The 12269-nt window shown below is 42.1% G+C and overlaps 1 protein-coding gene across 2 annotated transcripts in view; it reads right to left on the bottom strand.

The window, feature by feature from the left end:
* Positions 1 to 10829, bottom strand: part of LOC135323452 (ras and EF-hand domain-containing protein-like) — a 39343-nt gene extending 28514 nt beyond the window's left edge. Inside the window, exon 1 of one of the 2 annotated variants that reach the window (XM_064499877.1) lies at positions 10309 to 10829. In XM_064499877.1, coding sequence (XP_064355947.1) covers positions 10309 to 10667 — 359 coding nt within the window. In that variant the 5' untranslated portion in view covers positions 10668 to 10829. The remainder of the gene's footprint in view (positions 1 to 10308) is intronic. The other variant, XM_064499876.1, reaches the window with a different exon arrangement.
* Between the last annotated feature and the right edge of the window lie 1440 nt (positions 10830 to 12269).

Below are 12269 nucleotides of genomic sequence, written 5' to 3'. Positions count from 1 at the left end.
ACATAAACTGAATATCTTGCTGCGTTTCATAAATTCCTAGAAGCACAAACAGAACTACTTCGAACTTCAGGAGTTGTCCTTCGGGGCTGTGAACTCCTGGCCAAAACAGCCAACAGACTAATCCAGAATAGTTTCAGATTTTAGATAGAAGCAGCCAGTGTGCGTATTCAGTATTATCTGCTAAAAGCTGAAGAACGTCACTTCCTCAGCCTGAATACACACATACGCCTTTGAAACAGTGGCAAGTAAAACAGAAATGGCACTAGCCACAGCAAGCTTGATAGAACTTATCAATCTGCCAAAGCAGATAAATTCAGCACTATCTAGGCCAACGTATATGATCTTTAGGAATATGAAATACAAACGTGAAACCTGTGTTCTGAAATTTTATTTTTTCATTTAAATTTTACCGTTGCCAAGAAGATACCTGCTAATAACCTTTTTTCTAGAAAGCAAACACAAACTGTATTCTAACAAATTGTAACTGCAAAATTAGTTGTTACTTGATGCTAGCATAAACCCATTACTTGAGCCAACACATCACTTTTTTCACATGAGCATACTCACAAGAATATGCTGGGTTATGTTGGTACTCTTATCTTCCTCACCCAATCCTGTGCAGGGTTAGTTAGCTGCTGCCTTCAAACCAAACAAAGGTACCTTCATAAAAATACAGTGTACCTCAGATTGTGCATATTCCATGTTCAAAAATAGCACGTGTGTGATAATATTTCCCAAGGTCTCCTACCCAGGAGATTATTGTTGGCCATAGCCAAGGTAGGAAGGTATACAGTGCCTTCCGCTGATGGCCTAGACAATCAACCAATTAGTCTGGCCTTTCCCTACTCTATTTTGTGTCAGGAGTAGATGACATTTGTGGTGGAATATTGTAATATTTCTGCAACTTTTGCTTTTTGTTCTCTTTACAAGAATGCCACAGCCACTCCCTCTTGCAGCTTCTTTTCATTGAAGTTTATGAAAAAACACATGAAAAGATAGAAAGCTGTCTCTCCACACTGCTGTGCCTCTACTATACAGCTAAGTCTGCTTTATAATGCAGTTTTCAGAACACAAAGTAGTTATTGTGAGAGTTTATTCCGGCTCTGTGATACAAAAACCTCCTTATATTCATTTTTCCTCCTTAGCCTAACGATAGCTAGATTCAAAATGCCTCAGTGACCTAGTTTTATGAAGCACTAGTTAGGCTTAAGAAGCAAAACAATACTCATAAAACCACAACTATCCAAGATCCTGGAAGGGGCCTGGAAGGCTTTTTAAAATTAAAATTGGCAGCTGAAATCCTTGGTGACACTCACCTGAGTGCTCCTATAGCAACTTTGCAAGAAATCTTAATTAAAAATATGGCACAACAACTACCGCACCAACAGAGAAAGACAGAAGAATTTAAAGTCATGCAACAATATTGATGAGATTCTATTTAATCACTTATGCCTTCGCTAAGCAGTAATATACTCTCATGAATTGGGAAGACTGCCACTGATTTAATCACTCCAAATATCTGTGATGAATTAGCAGCAAGCACACTGTGATAACGTTTTATAGATTCGCAGGATTTTAGAAGGATGCAGCTATAGCCACTGTTTATCAGCATGCAATAAGTATTTGATTATTATGAGAAGAATCGTTCTGAATCATCTCCTTCCATATTTTAAGTCACTTCTCTTTTTCTCCACATACTTCAGTAAACATTAGTGACACCACTGCAGCAGGACACATTAGTTGGAATGAATATTGCCTAATTTGTTTGTTTCCAGTTCTCCTTGGATATATGGTATTTCTCCTCGCAAATTCATTAGTTATTCAAAATTGCTCACCAAGGAAGATTTCGCAAATAGATTTCACTGAGCTGACTCCTGAACACTGAATAGTCAGTGGTTTTGCTGGACAAAAGAGGCGACTAAAATGCTGTTTCAGACAAATTCATAAGAAGTGCTCAGGTTTGCACTTTAAATTAGTCTTCCTTGAAATCCAGAAATCCCTTTTAAATGGATTTAGCTGCGCTCCATTAAGCTCCACACTTCCATGGCTCCAAGACACTAATGCACAGAAAGAGGTTTTTTGATATGATGTGAAAGAAACTTTCTCACTGTGGACTCTCTGGCTCTACCTGTAATTATCTACCACACATGCCTTTTTGCTGTTCCCAGCAAGTACAGGCACAGAGTACTAGAGACCAAAAAAAGTATAGCATTCTGGCCACATACTGCTCTAGTTTTATTTTACCTCATCTCAAAGGTTATTCAGCCAAAGTATAGGAAAGAGACTTTCCTGAACCAAAATGCTATATCCTGACTTTAAACACCTACAAATTCACTCCATCAGGTGCTTCAAAGGATCAAACTGATAAGGGTTTGCTCATTTTTTGTGGTGTCCTCGTGAAAAAAAAAAACAACACACCTTTTACATACTAGACAACAACAGAATTCTGTGCTGCAATATTATGCTGAGCTTACTATAATAAAAAAAAATTTGTTGGTACTTTATGTAAAAATATTATTTAGTAATTGTAATAAGTGAATATTAGCACAGCTTCACATAAGAGCTAACATAAGCAAAGTTACTACATTCATTTGGTTTCAGAGAGCTGCCCAGAGGACTACAGAAAGGAAATAAAACTGCCCTGATGATAACACAATCTGTGACCTGATAAATTTAAAATACCAAGGCAGGACATAGGAAGAGCAGGGAAAAAGAAACAGGGATTAAATAAAGATATCAGATACTCAGATGACATTAAGTGGTGTAATTTCATGTAAACCCACAGAGCTATGCCAATTCACACCAATTTATAGTATTATTTTGGTTTGCTGAATGAACAGTGACAGGTCAGCTAACAGTCCAGCTGAGTCCTAGTATATACTACACTCTGAATGCAGCACAGAGGGAGTTGAGGGAATTCATCAGAGAAGAATCACTCCATACTTGCTCGACTACTTGAACATATTCCCTATGCAACTGCCAGAGAGAGGATGCTATGTCACATGGACCCTTAGTCCAACTCAAGGGGCTGTATTCGCAGTATAGTTTTCCACCGAGAGTGAAGCAAAGTGCAATAAGCTAGTGGAAAAAAGGAGAAAAATCAAATATTTGTCAGTGATATTATAATACTACTTTTCCTTACATGGTAAATATTCAGTGTTTCTGCCAACACTTACTTTGTTTATATTTACTTGGGTCTGCTTCAGATAGGTGCAAACCTACAAAGTCGTCAGCAGGATTTCAGGGCCCACCTATGCAGACCACTCTGGAGAGGATAAAGCAGCAAAACAATATGAAACTTAGACTGGAGAAAGCTGTGAACCTCACCATCTGGCCACCACTCTCACTTATTACTCCACTCAAAAGCTAGCTAGGATGGTATTGGCAGACAGCCTACCCAAGCTGCAATTACCTGCGTTCTCCCATGCATCTGCTTTCAGACAACAGCACTGCTATCCATCCACAAAGGTCAGTGATGCACGTGGCTCCACTGAATATAGCAAGCTTCGTTCCCCAAATGTATTGGAGCCACTGATAGGGCTCCTACGCCCTTTTCAGGAATCTTCATAACAGGATTCAGAGCTCATCAAGAGTTGTATCTCTGTGACAAATCAAGGCCTAGACAATCACCAGAGACACCTCACCAAATTTATATGAATAGATCAGAAAGACCCATTCTGGTAGAAAAACAAATCTGTGTCCTCAGTGAAAACAAAAGCTTCTGCTCTTCCAGAGGATACGAGGCAAAATGGCAAAGAGCCTGATATGTTGTGAACAGCCAGGAACGATGCCTCTGCAAATGACAGAGAACTGGCAGGGCCACAGCCTATGCAAAAGCCAGAATCAAGAAAGTTAAAATGCAAATTCATTATTCTTGGTATACGTACTTCCTGAAATTGAAGAGTATTTTTCCTATATGTTGTGTGAAAATATAATGTATGTGGCACTCACAATTTTAAGAAACTTTTCTTAATCTTTATCAACATGAACATCCACAAGACATTATAAAGTAAATATACTGAACCTAACAGTGTCCATTTTAAAATAAATAATAAATAAATAAAAAGATCAAGAAGGGTAACACAGAAGAGAAAAGACATGACACACCTGGCTAACTGTGCTAAGCATGCCAAGATCTTCCACTTATGAATGGGCTGGATGTTAAACTGCTGCCAGTTTCTTTGCCGTGGGGTATAGAATAACGAGGAACAGTAACAACCTGGTAGACCCTGTTCTCACCACCTTGAGGTACAAGTGGAAAGTGGCTATTTGTATAAGAAGGGGGACAGGAAGAAGGTGGCTATTTGTATAAGGGGGTCAGGAAGCACGGCAAATACAGTATGTTTTATCCTCCTTTGGCTGTAGAGCCGAGCTGGACTGGGGTTGTGATAAGGGACAAGAAAACTGTACCAAGATGTTCTCCAGCAAGACTATTTTTACTAAACTCCAAGAGGAGTTTAAGTAATATATCCCCATCTTTCTCAACACCATGCCTTGCCAATTCTCTGTCCACTTCTGTCCTCACTTTTATCTTCTCTCTTATCCATATTCTTACAGGTAGACTTAAGGTCCCCAAACATTGCTCTTCATATTCTTGACCCAGAAATCTACCAGGCACAGGAAAAATAAAGCTTTTATTTTGTAGGTGCAGGTAAAAGCAAAGCCAATCACCACTACACTATCTAGTTAACTAACAATAATAACGCACTCCTGTTTCTAAGTTTTAGAACCCTATTCCCTTGGCCTCTTCCCAATGTAGATGAACTTGTAAAAATCGCTCTCCACCGCTTGTAACAACTCTACTCTGGTATGGGCACGAAGGGATGAGATAAAGGGGGTCCGAGCCAGAAAAAGGCAGCAAGAAAAAGGTCAGGCATTACACATCTGATAATGATCCTTACACTGGAAGCCAATATCCTATGTGTGCCACCAAGAAAGAAAGAAGTATCTTATTCAGAAAAGCAGACAATCTGGATATGCCATCTTACTATTCACCAGAAAAGATCCACCAGAGCTGTTACAAGATTGGAAAGGATCTACTTTTGCCACAGCAACAATTTCTTCTAAATTAAATGCCTTGAAGAAAAACAGACTGTATGAAATATTAACATAGTATAAAATTCAAGATACTTTTCAACCTGAAGCACAGTATTTTTTAATATTGTGTTTTCTTTTTCTGTACCTGCCCCGTCACAAACAGGCCTGCATTGAAAGAAGAGAATCAAATTTGTAACCCCTTAAATAAGAGGGTCTGGGCAAGGAAGTGGCAGCTGATTCTCAGGGAAGGAGTTTTTAATATTTCCAAGGAATAAATACAGTTTACTTTTTAAAGACAGAAACATAATTTCGAGCAAGTAGTGGGGCAGGAGTAGAAGACAGTGAAAGACAGGAAAAAGAAAGTCTGTAGAAAAGGAGTGTTCAGAAGCATATGGCTATAGCACATGATGGTGAAACAAGAAAATTTCAGGAAAATAAATGCTATATAGTTGCTTATCACAGATCCTGTTCTGTGATAATAAAAACTAAGGTAGCTCAGAAAGTTTTCTAGTTCACAGAAAGGCATTCATAAAGCTTCTTGCAGAGCATGTTTATCAAACCCTGTCATGAGACATGTTAAAAGACAAGACATAATGCTCATGGCACACATCCTCTCTCTGGCACTGTGACAAAGGGGGTTCAAGCAGTTGTCCTTCTTCAGAATTTGCCTTGATCTCCTCTCAGGGGAACACACTTTGACTTCTAAGGAAATCTCTCCGATGTCAATATCATTGCTCATCATCTCTTGGATGTCAACACAAATTGCCGACAGAAGTTCACGTTACGCTCAGGATTCACTCTTTTGGCAAAAATCCATTCTGGCTTGTGACAGCAAGAGCACAATAGGTTTTGGACTGCTTTTTACATGGCAGAGCTCGTCTCCTTTGACGTAGCACAGCAGTATGTCCCATGAGCATCACCTCTCTTCATTGTTTAAGTAGCTAATGTAAAAAATGATGTTCTTTTCTCCCTTTATCACATGTCCACCAGATCCACATTTCCTGCATGGCTCCAGATGAGAATATTGGGGGTGAACTATTATCATGATTCACCAGATCCACATTTCCTGCATGGCTCCAGATGAGAATATTGGGGGTGAACTATTATCATGATTACAGCAGGAGACTTTGCAATTGTACGATGCACAAGTTCTCACAGCCTGGCAGCATTGAAGTGAGAGCTGGATCAAGAGTTAACTTGGCCCAAAGAAATCCAAGGCTCCTCAGTAAAGCAGATCCCAAGATCAAAAAACAAAGTAATGAAGTATGAGGACTGCCAGAAGCAAGAGCAATTAATTCAAAATAGAGATACAAACTTCTACAGATTCATCCATTCATTCATGCTCAAATTAATTTTCCAATCAGATTGTCCAATCTGCCAAATATAACATAAAAATTGCTTGGCATGGCTTGAGGGGATTCAGTTTATTCCCAGAACGATCAAAAAATACACAAGAACACACACAATACACAGAGTTCCATATCTTTAATATCTCTGATTTAAGGTCTTCAAGGTTGAAATTTGAAAATCTGTTTTCTGAGTTTTTGCTGATTATTTACAGACACAAATAACCGGCATAGGATTCACAGGTACTGGTTTTCTCTTCAAGTGTCAGTGGATGTTGAATCACTTGTTGTTCAAGTTGAGGAGTGAAAAGTATTGCCACTAGGAGATTTTCACACATACTTAAAGAAGCATATGCCTGTGAAGGGAGTGGAAGGAAGCTTTTCATCTTACCACTGAAATCTAAACAGATATGGGGATTACCATGCAACAGCTAGTAACAGTCAAAGGCTAAACCCTTCTGGTGCGGGCAATGCAGTGGAACCCTCACTACCTGGAGCACCAAGAAGGTAACTTTCTCAACTTTTTATCTACAACTATCACTGTGAATACGTGCTTTTTAGAGGTATAAACTAATGAATGTGTCTAAGTTCCCAGTAAAAGAGATCTCCTATGGCTCACACAACTATACTCCAGTTGGCAACTCGCTATATATAAACTAAAGTCATTGCAATCTTTTGTGTTTAATTACTCATTACACTTGATTGAATGTAACAAGAAAGGAGTAGCTGCATTTTAAATGACTTGGATGCAAAAAACACCAACCCCCATGCAATTCCACTAAAATCTGATTTCACACATTATACTAGGTCAGTAGCCTGGAAAGACTTTCCACTTTTTTGTGCTAGTGGCACAATTGCCCACTGAGTACGCATAAAGACTAAGACAAACAATACTTTGACTCACAGAGACTACCTTACCAAGGAATACAACTGAGTCAGCCCTGAAAATCTGTTCAGACAAGGAAGGAACCCAAGAGGCAGAAAAAACTTCTTTGTGCTGCCCGTCCTGTTTAACAACCAGGGATACAGCCATAACTCCAGCACAGACTTGGATGTTTTACAACGTAAGCTAACTGAACTGTGCAACCAACACACCAAACTACAAAAAGGCAGGATCCATCCCATAATAAACCTACTACATTAAGAACAGACTTACTGGATACTGATCTGTGTTACCAGCTTTTGCACCCCTCTACAAAGACTTACTTGTGTTTTTTAAAAGCTCATTCACAGAAACAGGGGCTGAACCGTGTGCACTGGTATCAATAAAAAATTCTCTTCGATTTCCATGGGCATTGATCAAGCTTAAGAATGCTATAGACCACAGCTGTTAACTGACTTTAGTCCTATTTTTATCTCACTAGTTCAATATCCTATGCCTCTGCAGAAACCAAAATAACATCAAAGCAGATGTCATTTTGCTAGACTGGGGCCAGAACACACAGCATCTTGAAGTACTGAATCTCAAAATTCCCATGTAACTGAGACCAGAAATATGATCAACTAACTCCATTCATCTGGGTTTGAGGACTTCCTTCTTTGTGATTACTTTTCTCATGGTTTTCAATGCAAACATTGTAGCAAAAATACGAAGACTAATAAACTACCATGTGAGAACACTGACTGTAAACTGCTTCATAGTATTGAAGATACAAACATGTTCCAAGCTGAGTATGTTTTTCAAAGTACTGTATTTCACTAAGATGTGAACCGATAAACAACTAAGAAATAAATAATTTAAATAAAAAGATAAACAACTTCTTAGAAGTACCAGCTTGTACTTTATATGGCTCTGTTATATTCCGTTGCTTAAGATCTCTCTCAGGCCCAGACCTAAAACAATTTCAACACATTCATTACTTATTCACACAAGCAGTCCTAACAACTTCAGTGGGACTACTCACATGAAAAAAGTTACATACATGTTTCAACAAAGAAGAGATTGGGCCCCAAATGAAAAGAAGCTGAGCTGTAGCAAAGCTCTGCTTCCAGTGCTTCAGGACAGGAAAGAGAAAGAACAAGAAAAACAAAGGGCACAGTGTTCTTCAGCTGATGTTGGTACACACCTAATACAGCCAACTGTGAAGGATGTTCAAAGCTATTTATAAAGCTAAAAACGAATAGGAACCATTTACCTCAAGTAACTGCCCACCTGATATGCATGTATTTAATTATCAACATCTAGCTCTGTCTGCTTGCAATTGGATGCATAAAAATCACAGTGCAATATAATTAAATGTCTGTACACTCAAACCAAAGAGAGCTATTCCCATTTCCTCCTACTATCCTCTTAGATAAACAATTGGGCTATATTCTAACTGCTGCTGCAAACATAGCAACCAAGATACTGAGATAGGTTTATTGCCAAAGGAGATAGATGCTTTCACAAGCCATCACTGTGAGTCATATTTTTTCCATCTCCTATTGAGTTTCTGTCTGTCTTTAGATTAAGTTATGAATTACTTCTGCAAACTTTCAGACAAGAGGCTTTCTTTTTCTTTCTTTACAAGAAAAGTAGGGAAGGTATCATGAAGTAGGTAAGAAACATCAAGATGAAGTTTTGCTATCAAATTTGGGACAAGACTAATCAATGTTATTCACTCTTCCAGCCAAAAGGGAAAAGAACAATCTAATCCACCTAAACAGAAGAAGGATTTTTAACTAACTGAAAATTTCCTTGAAGAAACTTTTCATCTCAAGATCTGAACACATTTTTAAGTGTGGCTAGGGCCATATTACTGGAGTAGGTAAGGATTTTAAGGTGCATTATAGGGAGAACTGGATGTTACAAGTTTGCCAAGGATTTGATACATGCTCCTAATAAAACAACAAACTGTACATTAGATTTGACTGAAGAATTAGACAAGAACGAATATGCTTTTTATTAGCTTCTGTATATCTCTCACAGCCAGAACCCACTGTAGCCTTTCATAGTCCCTTTGCATATATTTATGAATCTACTTGATTACTATTATTTCTTTCATTTGTCTCTTAACTACCTATCAAGCCCTTCAATTCAGATTGCTTGTTTTCCAGCTTAACTTAAAATTCTTAAAGCATGCAGAGTTACTCTGTACTTTTCAGGGCCGATAGTTTCATACAAATTTAGAGCGGCTCAAGTTTCAAGCACATTACGGCTAATCACCAAAACGTACCCGTGCAAAATGGAAATAGCTTTCTACTGACCAACCTGTATTAATTTTTATCCCGAAACAATCTACCACCAGTTTCCTTCACTTCATGCTGAACTGGCTTTTACTGACCTCGAGGGCAAGCTAACTCACAAGCAAAAGCGGTGTTCGTTTGCATTTACCAAGAAAATGATGCAAGAAAGAAGGTAGAGAGGAGGGGAAAAAAGGAAAGAAAAAGAAAAGTTTGGTGTGCGGACTTGGCAGCACTGCGCGGGCAGTCCGTTTCAAGGGCCTGCTTTTCCCACGTGGGTCGCTAGCGGAGCAGCGGGGGCAGGGAAGCACCCCGCACGCTGGCGAACAGGGCTGGCAACCCCCGGGAGCCGGAAGGCAGGTGTCGGCAGGAACCTAACACCTACAAACACTCCTAACGCCAGCCAAAGGGGTCAAGCCGATCTCTCCTGCGGCTATCCCCCAGCTCGATATTGCATCAGCAGCGGGACCAGCTGCTGCGAGAAGGGGCGTTTGCCTCTCCGGACCGGAACAAAACCAGCGGCTTTTGCAAGGGGCCAAACGCCCTGCCGGAGTCTCCGCCCCCCCCCCCCCCGGTGCCCGCGGCTCAGGGCGGGTAGCAGGCGGGCTCGGCTCCTGAGCCCACCGTCACCCCGAATGGCCGCAGGGGCTCCCCAGCCTGCCGCTCGGCACCGGGGTGGCTCCCCTGAGATGGCGGCCTGCCCGCCCCGCCCCCTCACGGGACCCCAACGGTCGCCTCCCAACGGCCGGGGCGCGGGACTCACCTGGGGATGTACCTCGCCTCGTCCCCGAGCCGCACCTCGAAGTCCCTCCAGGGCTGCTCCAGCCCCTCGGCGGTCCATGTCGTCGTCGCCGCCGCCGCCGCCTCCTCCTCCTCCGGCTCCCCGGGCCGCCGCCGGGTGGCGCCGCGGAAGCCGCGGGCGAACTCGGGGAAGGTGATGGCGCCGTCGCGATCGCTGTCGAGGCGCTGGAAGATGGCCTCGGCCTCGGCCGGCCGCACCCGCAGCTCGGCGCAGAGCGCCGCGAAGTCCTCCCGCTCGATGCGGCCCGAGCCGCTGGCGTCGCAGGCCAGGAAGAGGGCGCGCAGGCGGGACAGCTCGTCCGCCGCCTCGGCGGGCTCCATGGGCCGCCGTGGTCCTCTGCCCGCAACCAGCAAGGGGCGAGCCGCCGCGGCCCGACCTGGCGGCGCAACTTGGCCGAGCGGCTCGGCTCGGCTCGGCGGGCCGGGCTGGGCTGGGCCCCGCTCCGCCCCGGGGCCCCGCCGAGCCGGGAGCGGGAGGCGGGACCCGCGGCTGCAGGTGGCGGCCCGAGGCGGCGGGGCAGGCGCGCCCCTGCCCGCGGCCCGCCTCCGTGCGGGAGGGGACTGCCGCGCTCCTGCGAGCCCCAGCGCTGCGCGGTTACCGTGACACCTGCAGCCTCCTCCGGGGCTTCCAGCAGAACAAAAGTGGAGGTTATGGTCATGGAAGACTGGAGGCTGCACTGCCTACACTCTTGTTGACCCCGGGCAGGTTTGGAGTTACACATACGCAAGGAATTTCAGAGTCAGTGCATGCTGCTATCCCGTCACCAGTGATTTAGGGAGATACTTAGTTAAAACACTGTCATAAACTGCAAATGCAAGAGCTAGTTTCAATACAATAAACCAAAGGAGTTGGATTTTAGTGCTCAGTATAGAAGAACTACCATATTTCTTGACAGAAGTCAAGATTTTCGACTTTCTTGAAGTCATTGGTAAAACTCTCAGATTCACTGGAAGCAGTTAATTTTTTTAACAAGAATTTTTGAAGTCCCCTGCACTTAATCCCATTTATGGTTTGCTTGCAGCATCTGCAAAATGTAAACTGTTTACACCAAGTTGTGATAGAGTTAAACAGAATACAAATCCATCTGCTAACAAACCTTGTTTCCTTATTGACTGAAGTATATCCTCAGGCTAAATATGTGATCCAGCAAGACACAAGTAGTCCAGCTGACCTCTCATTACAATAAATCACATACTGTAAAGGAAGACTATAAAGTGCTATGCCTAGGAGGTGTGGAATGCCCTCAAACAAAATTATATTCAAGCTTTTGTTCCTTATTTTGTCAGGTATAGACAGACTCAGCCGAAAAGCTTGCCAACAATTTATCTGTATTCAATAAAACTATCAGTGAAATGCTCCCTGCATTTTAGATAAACGTATCTGTTAAGTAATTCCAAATATAAATTTTAGCTTAAAAAAAAGACTGAAGAACTTTAATATACGATTTTACACATTTTTCACTACATTTCTGTTACATAATTACAAAACTACTAAGAGTAGCAAAAAAGGTATTATTCTTAAATTCTCAGATGCTAGCAAAATCTAGTGTTCCAGTAAAGCAGAGTTAATTTAACATAAAGGTCCTTCTATTCCATGTTTTCCCACCTGCAGTCTGGCCCACCAAATTTCTGTACCCAAAGAGTCAACAGAATATCGTAAAGCCCTTATGGAGCTAATGAAGAGTTCTTCAGCCATCAAAAGAAACGAAATCAGCTTGCTTACGCCCTCCAGCTCTCTGTTAATGCAAGAGTCTGGAGATCTGGCTTTCAGCTTTTTCAACCTCCTGAGATGAATTGCAGCAGTCTTTCCAGGGGTTGAATGTGTCTCAGACAGGGACTTCCCACTCAAATCACTGTGTTCACCTACTTGTTTGCCTTTGTGACTACAAGCTTGTGTGTGATGTTTGTCTGTATTCTGTGTCC

Source organism: Dromaius novaehollandiae, chromosome W, assembly GCF_036370855.1.
Source record: "Dromaius novaehollandiae isolate bDroNov1 chromosome W, bDroNov1.hap1, whole genome shotgun sequence".
Taxonomy (NCBI): Eukaryota; Metazoa; Chordata; class Aves; order Casuariiformes; family Dromaiidae; genus Dromaius; species Dromaius novaehollandiae.
Note: the sequence above shows the minus strand (reverse complement) of the source record. Positions and strands in the feature narration are given on the sequence as shown.